The 20,799-nt window shown below is 41.0% G+C and overlaps 1 protein-coding gene across 1 annotated transcript in view; it reads right to left on the bottom strand.

The window, feature by feature from the left end:
* LOC122792184 (microtubule-actin cross-linking factor 1-like) overlaps positions 1–20,799 on the bottom strand; it is a gene marked incomplete in the record, with an annotated part of 3,579,694 nt that overhangs the window by 630,220 nt on the left and 2,928,675 nt on the right. The window contains 2 exon segments of the mRNA XM_044059907.1: positions 5,423–5,654; positions 18,334–18,342. Coding sequence (XP_043915842.1) covers positions 5,423–5,654; positions 18,334–18,342 — 241 coding nt within the window.

The raw sequence follows: 20,799 nt of genomic DNA, 5'->3' as shown, positions 1-20,799 counted from the left end.
CTAGAGATAGAAGAATGTGAGATGAAAACAATGGACAAATACTATTATCTGAAGCATTGGAAAAATATAAAGGATGACACAAGAGACCTTTATTTAAAACATTGCAAGTGAAGGGTAAAAGAAATATAAACAAATGACTTAAGACATTATGCAACATAATATCAAGATGAATAATTTATTAAGAGTGTTTTTTTAAACTGTTGCAGAAAAAAAAGTTATTGCTTACCACAACGTTCCATCTGTATCGTCGATCTTCATATATTCTTGACTAATGGATACATTCCAATACTCGGAAAAGATCCAGCCATTACACAGCTCGTGCCAGCAAAAAAAAAACTCTCGGGCTACAAGTCTACCCACAATTCCCCTCTCTAAATTACCTCAGATCGAGTTTGCCTCTAGAGAAGAATAGTACAATGAAAGTTAGAAGTCGTGTCCAAGGCATCTGAAACAATAAAAAACCAAGACAAGAATTCACTCCACCAGAAACCTGAAGGAGGGGGAAGGCGGGAAGGACACAAGAATAGATGAAGATCGACAACACAGATGGAACATTATGGTAAGACATAACTTCTTTATCTGACATTGTCAATCTTCATCTATTCTTCACTAATGAGACAGAGTCCCCAGCTACCCTGTATTCTGGGAGGCCTTATGGAAGGATATTCCTAAGCAGCATACAGCCAAAAGATGCTCTCCCCCTGGAGACCATATCCAATTTGTAATGCGTAATAAAGGTATGAGACTTAGCACAAATGTCTGACATCGCAGCTCTGGAATGAAAGATTGCAGAAGTCACCACTTATCTTGCAGAATGTGCCTTGACTGGTTTTGGAAGTGTCATATTCAACTTTTTGTATATGAATGATATACATTCTCTCAACCACCTGGAGAGAGTTATCTTGGAGACTGATCTTCTCAAAGTTGCAATGGCGAAGGAAATAAACAATTGATCAGATCATCTAAATTGTCTCGTTCTATGTAAATAGAATTGCAACTGCCTATGTACATCCAGAAGGTGAAGGCAGTACTCTCCTTTGTTCGAATTACAAGCCCTATGCTCTAAATCTCCTTACTTAATTTTCCATAAGGACAGAGCGTCACTCAAAACAAGTCCAACCTTTTTGCCTGAAGTGATTTCAGATGCTAATATCAATCTGTAGACTTACCAGCATTTTTCCCAAATTATTCTGAGACTCATCTCACAGAAGTGACAACTACAAGAAATAACGTCTTCCAAGACAGAAACTTTAAATTACAGGTAGTTGCTGGTTCGAAAGGCAGTGCTGTAAGTGACTGTAGTACTAAAGTCAAATCCCAAGGCGGGAGAGGATCCTTAAAGGGAGGTTTCAAATGTATAGTACCTTTTAGGAAAACTTTGCAAAGCCTGTGGGAAATCAAGGGGTGGTCACCAAAACCGATATGAAAGTTCGAAACTGCTGCTAGAATAACTTTGACTGCAGAAGCAGAGGCTCCCTTATTAAAAATGGCAAGCAGAAATTCCAAAATTTTTTCTACTGGCGCTGAAAAGGGGTTTAATCCATTATCATAGGCCCAGACAGCCAATCTCTTCCATTTGCTTAGGTAGAGAGTTCTAGTGTATTGTTTATGCGATGCCAGCAAAATATGCCATACGGGAGAAGGTATAGCATTATGCCTGGCGACTAACAGAAGCGGAGGAACCAAGTTGTCAAACTTGAGAGTCTGAAGGTTGGAATACACTAGTCCCTGAGGATGGGACAGTTGATCTGGAATTGGGTCCAGAATCCACGGTCGGCAAAACAGATGAGGCCACAGGAAGGGAAACCATATCTGTCAAGGCCAATAAGGAGTAATGAGAATCACCTTGCTTCTCAACCAAGGTGCTTTCTTGAGAATCATCGGGAACAGAGGAATGGAGGGAAAGGCATAGAGCAGACCCGGGGAACAATCATGTTGAAGAGCGTCTCTGGATGACTTCCACTGAGGGAGAATTAGTTCAAAGTAGCTTCTTCACTTGCTGTTGAGGGTTGAGGTACACAGGTCACAGCAAGGATGGCCCCAACAAAGAAAAATCTCCGTTGTTACTTTGGAGTTCAGGGACCACTCTTGAGGCAGGAGGATGCATCTGCTCAGCTTGTCCACAATTAAGCTTAAAGTCCCCTGGATGTGCGTTGCTATCAGAAAGTGGTTGGAAGATACTGCCCATTACCAAACTCGAAGGATTTCTAGAGACTGTGGGTAGGACTTGGTTCCCCCCTCTGCTGATGTAGCAGACTACAAACATGTTGTCTGACTGAATAGCTATCGTCCATGGAGGCAGGGTAGAATGAAAAGCTTGCAATGCCAGAAGCACTGCCCTTAGCTCCAGTACACTGATATGCAGGCTGGCCTTGGAAGGGGACTAAGTGATATGGACCATTTTCCCAAGATAATACCCTCCACCCCATCTGAGAAGCGTCCGTGGTCACTAAGGCCTTAGGCTGGGGAAAGACAAAGGGACAACCTTGAAGAATATCTCTCGAATGCATCCACCAAGTGAGATCATTTCTGCATCGGCTGGAAATGAAAATTAAGTGGTCCATTGGATGAGTCAGAATTGACCACTGATGTGCTAAAAGCCATTGGAGAAGTCTCATGTGGAATCTTGCTAGTGTAATCAAACTAATAGCCACTGCCATGGAACTCAGAGCTTGTAGAATTAATTGTGCAGGTATTTTGTTTAAGCATAGAAGGGGCTGGGACTTGCATCTGTATTTTCTGCAACCTGTGAAGGGGAAGCGACGCAACGCAAGTAGAAGTGTTGAGACGAGTGCTGATAAATTCCATGTCTTGGTTGAGAGTTAACTGGGATTTGGCAGTACTGACTCTTTTGCCCAATTGGTGGGACAGGTCTTGTATGAAGTCCATGGTCTGTTGCAACAGATGCCTTGTGGAAGCGGTGAGAAGCCAGTCATTTAGGTAAGGAAACACTCTGAATCCGTGCAGCCTCAAATGTGCTGTGACTGCTGCCATGCATTTGGTGAACACCCTGGGGGCTGTGGTGAGACCAAAGGGCAGTGCTCTGAACTTAAAATGACTGGCCCCAATTCGGAAGTGGAGAAACTTTCTCGAGCTTTTGTCCACTTTTATGTGGTAATACGGGTCTTGAAATTCAATACGGCACATACAATCTTCTTTCTCCAAGAAGGGGAGAATATACTGAACCGTGACTATCTGGAATTTAGTTTGTTGGACAAATTTGTTTAGAATACTGAGATCCAAAACTGGTCTCCAGTCCCATGTTTTCTTTGGCACTAAAACGACTCGAGTAAAAAACGGATCCTAAATGGTCTGGTGGGACTTCTTGGGTGACTCTTTTCTAGCAGCTTTTGTACTTCTACTGCTGCTTTAATTCTCTGACTGGGTGGAATGTCGGGGAGTTTTGCAGGGTTCTTGGATAAAGGTTGAATGGAATTTGCTAGCCTCTGGTAATTATCCTTAGCACCCGGGCATCGGTGGTAATACGTTGCCAGGCATTCGGGTGAAAGGAAAATCTTCTCACGACTGCTTCCCGAGGTAAGCAATCAAGCCTCCATTCAGGAGCACTGATCAGGCTGACCTGAGAATAAATCTCTGGAACCCTGATTCATCCTAAGGGGTGGTGAAAGCCACACACACTCTGGCTAGGCTTATAAATGCCCTAGGGCAGATAGCCTAGTATGAACCTATGAACCTATGAAATGAGATCTGAGGTAACAGGGTGCAGAGCATTCTGGGTAGGACCTTGGCTCGAGAGTTTCTGGCTGCCCGAAGCATGATATTTGGCCAGCTCGGTTCCGGGGACAGAAACAAAAACCCATCAGTAAGGAATGAACGAAGATTAACATCAGATTAAGAGATTAGAATTTTGGATGCAGATCCTTAAAGAGAACAGGAGAACAACAACAACCATACACAATATTATATTAATAAAGGTGCAAAAAAGTATTCTAAGAAGTAAGCCAACATAGAAATGGAGAAAGATTTTGCCAATAGGAATGACTGCATATATACAGGTACAGAAAATAGGCAAAAGGGGGCTGGAATTTACTGGAGAAAACTGGCAAAGGAGCCAAGGTATTGCAACCAAATTACTAGCCAGGGAAATGTAATTAGAGTGGGATGAGGCCAAGGAAAAGAATGAACTGAAGGTTACAGATCGTCTTCCCTACCTGGGATGGATACAAGTATAGGGCGAGAATAAGTTATAGGGGAGCCCTAAGTGAAAAGACCTGCTCTGAGTTTTTCATTGAATCTAGAAGAAAAGCTGCTTTTAAAAGAATAATTAGTAAGGCATATAAAATATTGCAAAATAATTATAAGAATCAATTACAGGAGTTTAGAAAAGACTGGTAAGAGAGATTGGATGTGCAATTTAAAAGGGAACAATAGGAGGACAGATACATAGTTTCCAAGTATGCAAAAATACAGAAGGTTTAGGATTTCTGCTTGGAAGTGTTTGCAAAGGTATTTTTATACCCAGAAAGACTTCAAAGACTTTTTCCACAGGTAGACAACAACTGCTGGAGGATTGGTGTGGACAGAGAAAGAGGTAATTGGGAACATGTTTTAGGGAATTAATGTACTGGCAGGTTTTAAAAATTCCATAAACAGTACTCTGTCAGAAACATTAGGGGAGCAAATTGCTGTAAGTAAGGATTTGATTCTTTTAAGCAAGGACTCAGGATCTGAATTCCCTAGCCACAGTAAGAGCTTATCAAGTTTAAATATATTGCCCGCCAAAAAAAAGCAATTACTAGAAAATAGAAATCAAAATCTAAACCAACTGCAATTGCAGCATTGGATATTCTAAAAGAGATACAATAACTGGAAGAGGGATCTCTAGAAATTGAGAGAAGCAAATTACATAGACATAAATGCAATCTGAAATGGTAGAAACAATACACTCAAAATAATATTCAGGAGGCAGAGTGAGGCTTAAAGGATGGCAGCAATTGAGCAATTTATGTAATGTTGGAGTGAACAAAAGATATCTAATGTAAAATGCATGAAAAAAATGTTAACATTTTTTTTCTCATCTATTAACTGATAATTTAATAAAGAGGTTTAAAAAACTATTCCAATAGGTACAAGCAATTTTCACAGTTTCATGGGAAGCTAAGCAAAGTTTGTCAGTGCAACAAGGAAGGGATAAGAACTTTAAATAAATGATCCACAAAAGCCTAAATGCTTCCTGAATCAGGTATGTAAGCAATAACTTCAGTATTATTCAAGACCCACTCAAGTGAGGTCCCTATTTCATTAAACATTAATTAACTTAAAAATAGGTTACTATTAAGTAAGACGGTACATGCAGACACAGTGAAAGTGTGAACAGGGGGTTAATCATACACATTGCCCAGGACCTGTGTGTGTGTGTGTTTTGGGGGGAAGTCTAACTGGAAAACAACTAGCTACCTACCTTTTGCTGATGGATCCTTGTCCACACCTTGTGAACGACTAATCAGCTCTTCCCCGCGATGTTTTAGAGCCTCAAATGATGGCTGCAGCTTTTCTAGTTCCATTCCAATGTTCTTATTCTCACTGATTTGCTCTCGAATCTTGTCCATCTCAGCAGGAATGGAAGGTGGTGAACGCAAGCGATCAGCAAGATGTTCTAATGCTTCCAGCATAGGCTCAATCTTGTCATGGAACTAAAGAAAATGCAACAGACAACAGCAATTAATATCCAACAGTAACCACTTAGGAAGTTTTCAGCACTTCCACAAAAGTTTAGCTCTTTTTTTTTGTATTTTCTTTTCTTCCTTCTCATCTCTCTCGTAGCCAATGAAATTTGCCATACTGTCCCATTCATTTCTCTTAGCCAGGTGCCAGGGATGTAAATACTTAAGGATTAAAAGTTTTTTTTTAAAATACTCCAATGTCCCTTCCCAAATGTAAGCAACAGCTAAAAAAAAAATCCTGCAAAGTTACTCCAGTGCCACACCAAAATCCAACAACAACATTGCTTCAATGACCAGCAAGCCTAAGCAGTCTTACTTGGGCTTGTTTCTGCTGCCACACCACCCAGCCTTCTTAAGGTAACAGGCCCTCAAAGAGGGCTAAAATGCCTCCCTCTCCTTTTGAAGGGGCATGCCAACCTAAACTACTTTTCCCCATACCATACAGTTGGCTCTTCCACCACTACTTCTTAAACCTTGGTCACAGAATTACAATCACAACTCCATATAGTCTACACGTAACAGTCTGATTTACCTGAACTCACTCCATGATCCATACACATGCTTAGCAAGTACAGAGTGTAGTAAACAACCCTTTGACTAAAATACTGTTCTGCTAGGACTAATACCTATAAACAAGTACATATTTACATTGAGTATCACATGGTGTTTCTGTGAGTCACACCTAGAGTATTTCAAGAAAAATAAACATACACACAGTCTTGTCCTTTGATAGGTCATCTTTGCCTATACTGTTGTTTTGTGACTTCTTTTAATCCTATTAGTCTAAATGTGTCTGGTTTTATATGATTTTTTTCAGCTTTTAATGTATAATAATATATTCTAGTGGACAGAGAAAGATAAAGTAGTTTGCAACATTTGTACTGTTGAAGTAACTCTACTTTTGATGCATGATCTACAATTTTAGACCCATTTTACAAATTTCTGGGTTACTCAAGGAGAGGGGAACCCTTAGGTTCACTAACACTATACAGTTAACAAAACATAATTAACCAAGAATTTAGATAAATGATCTTAGTAAACAGCTAAAGCATACTAAAACTCAAGGTTCAAAATCCACAAGATCACTGTTAGCACATAGTATGGAACTATTCCCACACAATTTTTTTTCTTTTAACACTGTGTACAAGCAGCATACTATTTAACAGTCCACTGCCTTGTTCTTTAGGAACCAAAACCACATTATGTCCTCCTGAATTATCTCATCTAATCGAAAATCCCTGCCTGCTCACTAAGACAAGCAAACAGTCTAGAGTATAGAAAGCCCAAAAGAAGATGGGACAATCAGAGCCAAATATGAAAATAACTATACATCCTTACAGTGAGTTATTCCAGTTCTACATATTGCAGGCAATGTACGTGAAAAAGTGGAGGAAGCCCTTGACATTGCCTTAAAGACAGTGTATTGGGAGCTGCAGTAGTTTCAGCATCCACAAGAGGTCATATAAATATCACTCAAATCCACACTATCCCCTAGGGATTGACAGCAGCCGTGGGATACCCAAAACCAGTCCTTCCTGGCTGGCCCTCTAATGACCCAAGACCATTCCAAGATTTTGATCACCAACACCAAAGAAAGAAAATTGAATAGCTGCATTGGCAGGTCAACTTGTTTTAGTAACGCTGAGAAGTACGGAAGCCAACCCTCTATATTTAAAAACATACATACTGGCTTATGTAAAACCAAATGAGAAAAGAAAACAATGTATTACCACAGTGGCTATATAGGAAGATGAATTTGAAACAAAATCACAAGTGAGAGAATTTTTGCATGGCCTAACAAACTTTGAAAAAATTAAAATGCACTTTCAGACAGCAGAAACCGTACATCTAGACAGGCACACTGTTACAACACACAGCCATGTCAACAGCCCTTTTTATTAACCAAGACAAAAACACAGGCTGCAGTATATTTAACTCCATTGGTCAGACTTAGAACAGAGTAGCTCAGGTACATCTCATTAAATCTAAGGACCACTAGTACACAAACTCTTCTCGAAGAACCTTGATTTAGGAGTACATATAGTAGAAGTGATTCACTGTAGGCCCAATCAATCAGCAAATAAAATCACCAAACATTACAGTAGAACTAACACAATCATTTGCAATCTGAGAGAAGAAAAACATGGGTGTTCTCTTTAACAGTAAAAACTGGAGTGCAATTAACATTTTCTTGATTTTGCCTTCTATCCACTGCCTTTCTAAACCTCCTTTGACATCTTCTCAAGCCTATCCTCCCCATTTTCTCATATCACAAAGCATTTCCAGGTTTATTTTATGATAGCCACCCCAACCTGAGTACCAACCAACCACCTCTCCAATGATCATCCACAATGTCAACTTAGCCACAAATCACAGCAACTAATCTATTTTCACCCTGTCGTTAAATTAACAACTGCCACCAGCTACCACAACTTGCAAAAAAATGGGTTTTCTTTACAGCAAAAAAACAATGCAACAGTGAAGCAAAGTGCTAAGTCGGAGAGGTACTGGATATCAAATAATATGAGCTAGGTAGGGTTAAGAGCACTTTCCAAACACTGTCAGTTGCTAACTCTATGGTTAGCCTCTGAGGCTGGTTCGTATAAAGTATTTTTATTTTAAAATGTTTCATTATCATTTTTCTATAAGGCATTTTTTTTTAAATACACTACCATTTATTATTTTGCATAAGGTATTTTTGAAAGGTATCATTACAAAGGTATTTTCAAATGTCAGTTAAGCATCCCCTGGATACTAAGCTTCCTAGAATTTGATCAAGCAAACAGTAAACATTATGGTGGATCCATGGCTAGCTATGGCAGACAAAAAAAGCTGCAATCAATTTATCAGCAGTATACCCTGATGACTGGCAGGATTTTAGAAACAATGTAGACATAAAACAGTGTTCACTGCAACAAACTATCCTGAAGAGGACCCTTTCTCAGTAGATGACAGCTGGAATTTACTCCATGCAGATCCTCTCTTCGTACATTTCTTGTACTCTCTGCATCTCACCTTCAGATCATTCCAGCACACTGTGCTCTGCATCCCAGCAGTAGAGACAGTGCTGAAATGGATCCTGGCTGATAACCTTATAATACAGTTATAAAGGCATAAGATGAAAAGGAGTGGGACAAAAGGTGTCAAGAAGGAAGCAAATGACTTTCAGGTGTACATGGCAACTATGGGGAAAGGAAGAAACAGATCTGGCCAAGTGAAGTAAGGATGGGATGGCAATCATGAAGGAGGGGAAAAAAAAGAGGTACTGATTTAACACTCTACCTAAGTGCACATGAATGGAAGGGAGGTGGAGCTGTAATGGCAAGAGGGACAAAGGGCACAATGGGAAGTGCAATGGACAAAGACCAAGATAAAGGGAACAAGTGGAGAAGGAGCTGCATCACCTAAGAAAGAATAAGACAGGACTAGCGGGGTTGCCTGCCTGTTTTTAAGGAACTTAATCACTATGCCGGAGTATGTCCTGATGAAGATTTTCAACAGCTACGTTGTTAGCAGAGAACAGCTTATGAGCCAAATGATGGTAACAGTGGTCCTTCAGAGACTTGGGAGGCTATTATGAAAAAGCTGGGAAACTGCAGACTTGTTAGCATTATTGTGTGGCAAGGAAATCATGGTGGTAATCCTGATGGAAAAGCTACTCACCTTCCTCTTCCAAGATGGCTGCACATTGAGTAACAGCTTAATTCTAGCTCTCCCAGTGTAAAAACAGAAACTCTGTAGAGAAAGCCAATGGACCTAGGCAATTTTCAGTAACTCACTATCAAGTGCACTGCCTGGATGCCAGGAAAAAAGAAACAGAGAACCTGAAAAAACAATCGGCTATAAAAGGTGAGGAAAAAACACTGACTAGGAAAAGTGCTGCAACTGTTCAGAAAAAAGCAATGCAAGTTCCAGACAAGACTTCCAGTCATCATCAGCCTCATTTTTCTACATGGGGTCGGGGCATTATGTTAATTGTCCCCACACTCGATTCAGTGTCACACTCCTGCCTTCTTCAACACTCATGCCTGACTCTCACAGATCTTCTTTCACACAATCCATCCACTTCTTTGCTGGATGTCCTCGCTTCCTCTTACCTTCTTCCTGAATGTCCCAAATCTTCCTCACCAGATTGTCTTCTGCTTTTCTACACGTGCCCAAACCAAAAAAAATGCCACCTTTAACAAATCAAAGTTTACCATCTACTCATCCAATAAAACAGCCATAGATGTAGTCCCCCACACCAAACTACTTGGCATTACTATAGATGACAACTTAACATTCGACCAACAAATCCACAAGAACATCAAAAGAACACACCAAAAACTTGGGACACTCTATAGACAAACACTTCTTAAAATTCTCTACCAGAAAAATACTTGCCCAAACCTTCCTCCTACTCTCTCTCCTCTACGGTGCCCCCATTCTTACAAACATCCAGTCCTGCTTAAAACCTAAGATGGATTCCTGCTACAACACAATTGCCAAGTTTGTGCCAAGTGCAAAATACTCTTCCCATCACTGTCATTCCTTAAAATCCCTGAACTGGCTTGAACTACCACAACATCTTACACACACACAACTATCCACAGCACATAAAATCATATATAAATCTCTTGAGTGCCCATCCCTCACCTCCCTTCTAACTCTCTATCAACCAAATAGGCATCTCAAATCTGAAAACCAATCTCTTCTCCATGTAAATAAACCAAAATTCCCTGCAGATCAGTATCTCTATTCTTTCACTGTTGCCAAACTCTGGAATGTCTTCCACCTTCTCTTATAACCATTAATAGTCCCCCCATATTCAAAAAGACCATACATCAATATCTCTCTTCTCAATGGCTCTGCCCTTGTACCATCCCCAATTCCTCTACAAATTTCCTACTTCACCCTCTCTAAACCTGTACTTCTCACTGTCTCCCTCTCAGTGTCACCCTTAGTACAGCTTCTTTTACCCTACTTGCATCACAAGACATATGCACAATAGTATAGTTATCCATGCTTATTTCATGTATACTGTATAAGCTAGTCTCCTTAATCTTTCTGCCATAAATGTAACATAAACATACATTTGTATGGCTTATCTGCCCTCTCTGTTAAATCCTAACATATTATATACCTGACCTTGAACCATACCTGATTTCATAACTTGTAACTATAACAATTTTATAACATCCCAATGAATGTTATGATAAATACTCAATTTGTAACCTAGCTACAATCTGTAAACTCTTATTGAATATATTTATATCTTCTTGTATATTTGTTTTTTTTTTTTTTTTTGAGTTTTTTTGCATGCTTAACAAATTTATATCTAATTGTTTGGAGCTTTTCTCCCCTGGCCACCACTGAAAATGGGTTAATTTTAGCCCAGTGGACTTTCCCGGTCAACAAACGCAAATAAAATAAAATAAATAGAAACAGCTCGTCAGACTTTCTGAAGGATTTTGTCCTGTCCAGGTAAAAATGTAATTGCCTACGAACACCCAGAAGATGCAGTGTGTATTCTTCCTTATTCTGGAAATTGGGGAAGAAAACTGGGAGATTAATGGACTGATTGATACTGTCTTCTGTGACCACTTTAGGTAAAAAGGATGAATTGGTCTATAGGGAAACTCTATCCTTATGGAAGATCAAATAAGGAGGCTTAGCAGAAAGGGCTTGGAGCTCAGAAACTGTTTTGCTGCCGTAATCGCAACCAAAAAGTCAGTTTTCCAGGGGAGAAACTTCAGATCCACTTTAGCTGCTGGTTCAAAGGGAGGAAGAACTAAGGCTTGTAAAATCGAAGTAAGATCCCAAGGAGGAATTGGATCTTTGATTGGAGGAATGGAGTAAAAAAAGTGCCCCTGAGAAAAACCTTACACAGTTTGGAAGACGCTAGGGCAGCAGAGTTTTCCCAATGTGGAAGTGTGAAACAGCTGCCAACTAAACCTTCACAGTGGAATAATCGACTCCACTCTGGAAGACAGATGCCAGGAAATCTAAAATCACAGGAACAGGAGCCATAAAAGAATCTATGAACTTCTGCTGAGCCCAAATGGAAAACCTTTTCCATTTGCTCTTATATATCCCTCCTAGTAGAAGCTTTGTGAGCTGATATTACAATCTGTTGGACCGGGGATGATAGCCTGTTATGTCTAGCCATCAGTGAAAGTGAATAAACCACGCGGTCAATTTCAAACATTGAAGGTTTGGGTGAGATTGTCCCAAGGGGTAAGATAACAGGTCTGGAAGAGGTTCCAGAGTCAACAGAAAGCAAAGCAGGTGACACCAAAGAAAGGTGAACCAGACCTGGCAAGGCCAGAAAGGTGCAATGAGGATTACTTTGCTCTTCAACTGATGAGCTTTCTGCGGGAATTTGGGAATCAGGGGTAAAGATGGAAATGCATAGAGCAGACCGGGGCCAAGCATGGACTAGAGCATCTCTCTGGAGCTGTCCCTGTTGAGGGATCAGGGCAAAGAACTTGTTGCATTTGTTGTTGAGGGGAGAGGCAAAAAGGAAGACCCAACTTGTGGAAGATTATGTCTGTCACTGAGTGGTTCAGATACTATTTGTGAGGAATCAGTACAGTTCTGCTGAATGTTGGACTCCCCCAGAATGTGCATTGCAACTAGAAAGCAGCTGGCAGAGATTGCCCATTATACAACTCCCTCCCATTAATATTCAAAAATGTGCACGCTGATTGGTCAAGCGTGCACGTTGTAAATCAGAGTTATAGTAATGGAAAAAGGTCCGGTCGCCCGGACTTTTTCCATTACTATAACTCTTTTTTTCTCACTGTTTCGCTATGTTAAATGAGTTTAACATAGCGATACAGCTTTAAAAAAAGCAACAGAGATTCTCTGTTGCTTTTTTATAGCTGTCTCGCTATGTTAAACTCCTTTAACATAGCGAAACAGTTTGTTAAAAGCAACAGAGATCTTGCTTTTTCCTTTGCTTTTTTCAAAACTTGTCTCGCTATGTTAAATGGGTTTAACATACCGAGACAGCTTTAAAAAAAAGCAACGGAGATTCTCCGTTGCTTTTTTTAAAGCTGTCTCGCTATGTTAAACCCATTTAACATAGCGAAAAAAGTTTGTAAAAAGCAACGGAGAACTGCCGCAGAATACCAGACAGCTGTGGAAGGACAGCAAGGAGGCATTATACAATGCCATTATTTAAGAAAAGTAATTATTTTTTTTCTTAAATAATGTCATTGTATAATAGCAATAACCCACGCCTGGGTGTGGGTAATGCTGGATTTACCCACGGTTGGATTTGTTTGGCCACTCGGGCTTCGCCATCATGACCAAACCACGCCAACTATGGGTAAATCAAGCATTACCCACACCTAGGCATGGGTTATTTCTATATTGCCACACTCTCATTGCTTCTCAATACAGTGGTAAGACCTGGCTCTCCCTTGCTTGTTGATGTATTATACCACAGACATATTGTCCGTTTGAATAGCAATTGTCCCAGGAGGAAGGAAGCTGTGTAGTGCCTGCAGTGCTAGAAGGACAGCTCTCTTCTCCAGGATGTTATGTAATTTGGTCTCCTGAGACGACTATGTTCATTGTATCGTCTGTCCCAGAAAATGCCCCCCCCCCACCTCAACTGTTAGGCGTCCACTATCAGCGTGGCATTTAGTGGGGGGAAGAATGAAGGGTCGACCCTGGTAGACTTCCACTGAATGGAGCCACAAGATAAGAGAGTCTCTGCAAACCCTTGACAGTTTTATGGGATGAAACAGATGGTGCTGATGCAACAACCACTAAACTGATAACGTCCACTGCAGGATTCGCATGTTCAAGTGTGCTGTGGGCAATAGAGTGGCAGCCACTGAACCTAATGCTCAAAGAACTGGTTTCACTGGAGGAGATATAATTGCTGGGATTTGAGAGACATGGAACCTTAGAGTAGATACCCAGTCTGGAGGTAGAAAGGCCACAGTTCTGGGTGTGTCCAAATAAGCTCCAATAAAGTCTATTATCGGGACAGGATTGAGCTGTGATTTTTGTGTGTTTATGGTTATGCCCAGAGTGAGAACTAGCTGTAACAGGTAATCCCTGGCTTGAATAAATAGAAACCTGGTTGAAGCGGTAAGGAGCCAGTTGTTGTGATAAGGAAATACATGCAATTCCAGCAGTCTGAGATGAGCTTAAACTACTGCCGTGTATTTGGTGAACACCCTGGGGGCTGTGGTGAGACCAAACAGAAACACTCAAAACTGGTAATGGCTGGCTCCCAGCCTGAAACGAGCATACCTTCTGGAGCACCTCTGCATTTTGATATGGCTGTATGTATCCCTCAGGTCTACTGAGCACATCCATTCGTCCATCTTCAGAAGACGTAGGATGGATTGGATCATGACCATCCTGAACTTCAAGTTTTTTATTGATTTGTTCAGGGATGTCAAATCCAAAATTGGCTTTAGGTCTCTTGCTTTCTTTGGTATTAAAAGGAACAGTGAGTAAATGCCTGATTCGACTTGGTCGGGCAGGATCTCTTGGATGACTCTTCTATAGCATCTTTGTATTTCTTGGGCTGCTGCCCCCCTCTAAGTGGGTGGCACCCCTGACAACCTCTAGAAATGGACAGTCAAGCAACCTTTTCAGAAGGGTTGAAAGTCTGTCCGAGGAAGAATCCAGAGACCCTTGAGTGTGCGAACTCCCTCTGACCCTGGAGCGACATCTACTAATGTAACTGTTTCCCCCTCTGCCTCTGGGGGAAAGTCTCCCTGAGAATCCTGGAAAGGGCCTTGAGATTTTCTGAACTACAGTTTTTTTCCCCCATGCTGACTCCTAAAAAAGGATCGTTGTGGAGTAGAAAAATGGATTCCAGTGGCAGACAAGTTCTTCCCATCCTTCTCACTGCGGGAGTGTGTGTCACAAACTGTTGGGCCAAACAGACACGAAAAATCAAAGGGTGCACTGACAAATGATGCCTTGAAAGGTTTTGCGAAGTCACACAGCCGCATCCAGGCATGACACCTAATGGCAATGCCAGAACTTGCAGCCCTAGAGATGCCTTCATTCGCATGAGCAATCAGCCTCATGGATGAATTAGAAATCGATTGGAGAGTGGCCATTCTGGAAGAAAACATCTTGTGTTCCTCTTCAGACATGGACTTGGGGACTCAGCTACAGAGTTCCTTGATTAGGTCCCTCTGTAGTCTAGTAAAATGGGATAAATAGCTCTTAAGGAAAAACTGGATGAAGCGTAAACCCACTTGCCAAACCTGATCAAAGCCCTACACTCCCTGTTAGGGGGATGGAGAGAGGAGCTCTCCTGAGCTAGCTCCTTTTTTGTGGCTGCCGCAACAACCATGGCATCTACCAGGATCCCTTTAGGCCAGTGGGGTTTGTCTGTGGGAGCACTTAAATTCCTATCAGCCAGCTTGTGTATGGGCTCTATGGTGTCCGGATCCTTCCATGCCCTGGTGGAAACTAGCTTGATAAGAGGATCCGCTGGAGGGACACCAAAGATTTAGACAAGCTGGTGCCGAAGGCCTCCAAAAGCACTGCCTCCTCTGGTTTAGGGCTTTGGGAGGACCATCCAACCTTCTGGCAGAGGACCTCTAGGATGTCCGCACAGGAGACATCATCAGGTGGATATCTGATGGACTCTTCCTATTCCTCGAAATCAGCATCTGTAGTGACGGATTCCTGTGGGGAATCCAGGTGTCTGCTTTTACACCTCTTCTTCCGAAGAACCTACTTAGTGGGATACTTCTGGGGAGGTGTCAGAAGAAAAATGGGGTTCCACAGTGGGAAGAAATTGGGGGCTTTGCATCACCAGTTGTCCTGGTGGAAGATAAGAGACCTCACGGATAGACTCCATGGGGGAAGCAGTGGGATCCAATGGTGGGAGAGCCAAGAAACCCCTAGGATGGGCGAGGACCCTCTCCACCAACTCGAAGGCAGATGGGCTGCAAAGATCAGACAGTCGTCCCTTTGCAGCTGAAGCCATCAGAACAGACTTCTCCCAAACTTCCTCCACCATCCACTCTGAGGGAGGAGTTGGGCCAGGCCATCAAATGCCGAGGCTCTGAGGGGAAAGCAAGAGCTCTAAAACCTGAGTCAAAGTAACCCCCCCCCCCCCAGACTCAACATCTAAGACACGGCTCCAAGGAGCACTCTAAGCCAAGCACATCAGGGAAACTGTCAGACTCTAAGAGAAAGCCATTCTCGGATCAGACACATCGGTTCTCAGGGCCATCAGACCTAACAACTCTGAAGCAGGAAGTCAGATCGGAGAAGGAGCCATGGGACGAAAGGGGAAATGTCTGCTCACAGATCTAGAATGGGAAAGAGCCGGCGGTACCCCCTATCTGAATCTGCACCTTGAGAAATTGTCTCATAAGTCTATCCATTTCACTTTCCGATAAACTCTGGGTAGACCTGATGGAAGAGAATATGGAAGGTGGTTTGGATACTGGCTTGGGTGAGGCCTCCTTGGGAGGAGGACTCAGAGACGAAACACCCGGCTCTGAGGATACAGGTGGAGCATGGGGTGCCGAAGGAGCAGATGGCACAATCACAGAATCTGAGGGCTTTGGATCAGAGGGTTTCAGTGCCTTCCTATGCGGCTCTGAGGAGGAACGCTCAGGGAAACTCTTTCTGTATTCCCTGTCTTCCTTGGGCTTTCTACTGAGGATTTGAGTCCTGACGTAGAGGGTGTAGAGGGAGTGCAAGGGGGAATAAAGCCCTTCAAAACCAACTTATTGAGGTGGTCTGTGAGATCCCATGGATTAAAACCATCACAACACCTCACAAGGACGACGCAATCCAAATGCTTCTTTGCTGAGAGGCAAATGAGACTCGAAGTATTCTCGGGGAAGGAGGTATTATGGAATGGAGAGGAAGAGATGCTGAAACTGAGGAAGAGTTTCAGCATCAGATCTTGATCCTGGAAAAAGACCGAGTCGGACCCAATGTCGGATCTGAAACCCACAGGTCAAGGAATGAATGAAAATGACAACATCAAATCATCAAATTTCTCCAAATCTAGTGATCCCTGAAACAGATCAGATGTCAAAGCCCAGCAATCAGGGTTGGGAAGCAAGTATATAAGTTCTGCCTCCACCAGAGAGCATCATACGATCTCATCTTACTAAACTCGCATAAAAGCAGCTAGTGAAGAGTCAGGACACCCACACATACAGTGGACCTCTCCAACAAAAAGACACACAGAGCTGGTGCCAACACAGCAGCACCTCTCCCCCAGAGAAGAAGTAACACAGCAGAAGAACTGGCTATGCCATGTTCTGCTTATTAAACTTCAGCAAAGTGAAGATAAATACTAAAATATACACATAAATAAAAAAAGACAAGAAATTTTCATGACTTAAAGTTAACAAGGCAGACAGATGCAATGCATTCCCACAGTACGCACTCAACATCACAAGGAATGGAATTCGAAACTACTACGAAAAACATTAATGGTTATCAGCTAGTGTGCAGGTACAGTAGCAGTAAACTACAGCTAGCTTTTGTTAACAGCTTTGGTCCCATGTAGTTCCTGGTTTTTACTACCAGGACCAAAAGGTATAAAACTATGGAAAATCCAGATTTTTAGGAACTCTAGGATGATGATGGAGACAGAAACAAGTCCTGCTCATTACATGTCAACAGACTCCTGCCTATCACACCCTGTAACAATGGCAAGCTCCTTCCTGAGGTGCAGGAAAATATGATGAAACTGCCAAAGAACACCTGCATCTACACATCAGGAGGATCTATAGTTTAAGGCTGATTCAAAACAACGAGGATTACAAAAAAGCCCAATGCAAAAGGGAGATTACAGCAGCATCTGGTTGTTAGGATGGTGAATGTTTCACAGACATTCTGGAAACTATTTCAGTGATGTCCATTTGGTCTGGACTTGCTGACCAAACATAATTTCACCAATGCAGAGATACAACTTATTCCAGGTTACATCAACCTCAGAGTTTGTTACATTAAGAAAGGAAGATGGGGAGTGTCTCCATGCATGGAAAGTGTGCGCGTGTGTGTTGGGGGGAGCAGGACAAAGCCACCCATTAATAGAAATCATCTACAAAGCTCCATACACACACAGCTACCCTCATCAAACAAGATTTGATAAAATGGTACATGAACAAGTAAACCATATCCATATACATTTTAATCGGGCAGCACTGGAAAACTAATTTCTACACTGTTCCTCATTTTGAGACTTAAAAATTCTATGCTCCACATTGAAAAGGTGTGGCACACTCACTGTTAAGAATTATTTTAATAAATACCTAAGACAATTAAAACTGGATATTTTGAATCATATTCATCAAAATAACTCAAGTTTAAAGAAACAGTACCATGCTACGAGTTTCCCAAATGAAAAAAAATAGGAGTTTCATATTCTGCCCACTTGCTCCATACTGTGAGAGGTGACAGGTAGTGTTCCACATTTTAAAGACAGAAAGTTGAATTATGTTCACGGGCACATGTGTACACACACAGACACATAATGACACAAACAATGACACAAATAATGAATATCATGTGGAGATACTCAACCCCATTCTGTCTTTTCAGTACGTCAACTGTGACATAGCTGGCTTTTTTTTTACTACATAATAAAAATTGATGACATAACATAACAGGTGTGAACATGCTTATGAACAAATGGACATTATGTGCTTACCTCTGAGTTCTAAACCACGGTGCAAGGTCAACACAAGAATGAAATGTGGTGGCACAGGAACAGGCAAGTAAACACAAAGACAGTTAAATCCGTGATGTGAATGAGACGGGAGGGAAAAAACACAAACCATGTTAGTGAGGGTGTTTACATTACAGTGAATCGGTATACACAAGGTAGTACATTTAAACAAAGACAACAAATATATTATTCTTGAATAAAAAATATCCTCTGCTCCTTATCAAATCATTTTTTGTATACTAAACATAAAAAGGAATTCTCACACCAACAGAAACCTCAATTTTACCTTTATATGCCTCAATTGCTGACACTAACATATGGTTACAAACATTTACATGGCTATACCAACAGCAGGACTCATCTCTGGGCAGCAGCTCTAACAAACAAAGTTATACCACAACTCAACAGTGAAAACCTGTTCTCTAATGGGAAAACATTTCATCATCACACTAGCTATAAAACCTGCGTATAAGGTACAATGGTCCAGCAGAAACATTTACAGTAGATATTTAGAAAGGTTTGTTCACACATCGCACACTGCTATCAGGTATAAAACCCAGTTTATTAATCTGCACTACACTTCCAGACAGACATTCAGTAGTATGGACGTTCAAAAATGCATACCACTAGAATGCTTCAGAAGGGGGGAAAAAATCATTCATCTCTGGAATAAAAAGCTGCCCACTCAAACATACAAAAACAAAATCTCCTAAATTAATGAAAGATGGGTTGGTATGTCTAACTAAAGACAGCACTGGAATGAATAGATACCCTTTTCAATCTTCAACTCTACAGAGAACTAGCAATGATGGTAAAAAGAGGAAGCAAAAGTCTCAAAACACTAGTAGATCAAATTCTTACTTAAGTGAAAAACAATGTCCAAACTATCGGTGGGAACTACAACTGGCAGCAATGAAAGTTACTAGCAACTAATTCTTGAAACAAAAATATTAGTTTATATATACAAAACCTAGAAAGACCCACTAGACATAACATACTTTTTTTTGTTTAGAGTAAAATAATATGCAACTGGAGTCAAAAGTGGATCGCCCAAAACAAGGAGTTCAAAAACTAATTTGCCCACAGTTCCAAAAGTAAAAAAAAATTGCCTGTTCTTACACTATGCTTTAGCATGAAGTATGCAGTAATGCAAGGAGTAATGCATTTTCCTTTAATAGTCAAAACTATGCTTTAGTATAAGGTATACAGCAATGAAAGGATTAATGCCTTTTCCTGACCTGGAATTTAATTGTTGTCCAGAACTTTACTAATAGCAAACGAGGCTGATTAAAGATTAAAACCTACAGGCCTTAAATCACTCAGAGAGAAGTAATAGCATATAGAAGCAAACCATTCACACGCAGTTGAATGTGAACCATCATAGAAATTACCAGGCTTAACTTACAAAAGCTGCAGTTTCTTCAAAATAAACTTCAGGTCCTTGACATTACAGTTATGTCATGTAAAAATATCCCTTAAAATATATAAGTAGACGCTAGCCAAGATGTTGAATTATACACTGACAAATGGACAACAGTAGCAGAAGACATGCATGCACCCTAAAGCAAAAAATTCACCTGTATTTTTAATCAAGCAAAAAGCTAAACCATACATTAGCAAGGTCTCTGGTATCTGCACAATGGATAAATACTTCCACTTTTGAGACAGCTAAATCTTATATGTTTTTGGCATGTCATTAATTTGTCCATATCTTCTAAGGCATATCAGGGAACTCTCAATTCCTCTAATTAATGAAGAAAAATGCGAATTATGTAAAGACTAGTGACACAAAAAGGTTCATGCACTAATGCCCCATTAAATGAACAGATGCTTATCAAGTGAACAAAGCAGCTACCCATTAATTCTTTATAGGGTATCTTGTACTAAAACAATCTGACAAACACTATGTTCGCCAGAAAACAGTGTATAGCAACCTGAAACCATAGTCCGGAACCTAGAACACCCAAAACACGGAAGAGAGTCAACACACAAAGGTCATCTAATGACAGGAGCACATTCCCCAGACATAGTAATTTTGAAAGGCCTGGTTGCTCTGTGCAAACTACTCTGATATCAGTGTTGATATGGGTGTTAAAAGACCCTTTACCATACCCCCAAAGCATCTATCACCTGCTGTAAACTGTTCGCAATAAGAGACTTTCCAATCAAAAGGTCGCGATGAATTTGCTGAAAAATCAGAGTGGTATGAAGTAGGGCAAAATGCTGTACCATTTGCCAGCCAATTAATTCATCATTCAATAAGGTGCATGAATCATGGCTACCAGTAAAATTAATCCAATCAGTACAACAAAACTGAAGAGTTAACAGACAGAGCATGTGAACAACATACAAGCCAGGAAAACAAAGTCTTCGCATGTCACTCAAATGTTTGGCTAACATTTTCCAAAGCTGTACACCACTATTGACAAACTCTTAAATACTGTTTTT

Source organism: Protopterus annectens, chromosome 1.part2 (assembly GCF_019279795.1).
Source record: "Protopterus annectens isolate FY-2018-M chromosome 1.part2, PAN1.0, whole genome shotgun sequence".
Taxonomy (NCBI): Eukaryota; Metazoa; Chordata; order Ceratodontiformes; family Protopteridae; genus Protopterus; species Protopterus annectens.
The sequence above is the reverse complement of the archived record's forward strand: the minus strand, read 5'-3'. Positions and strand labels throughout refer to the sequence as shown.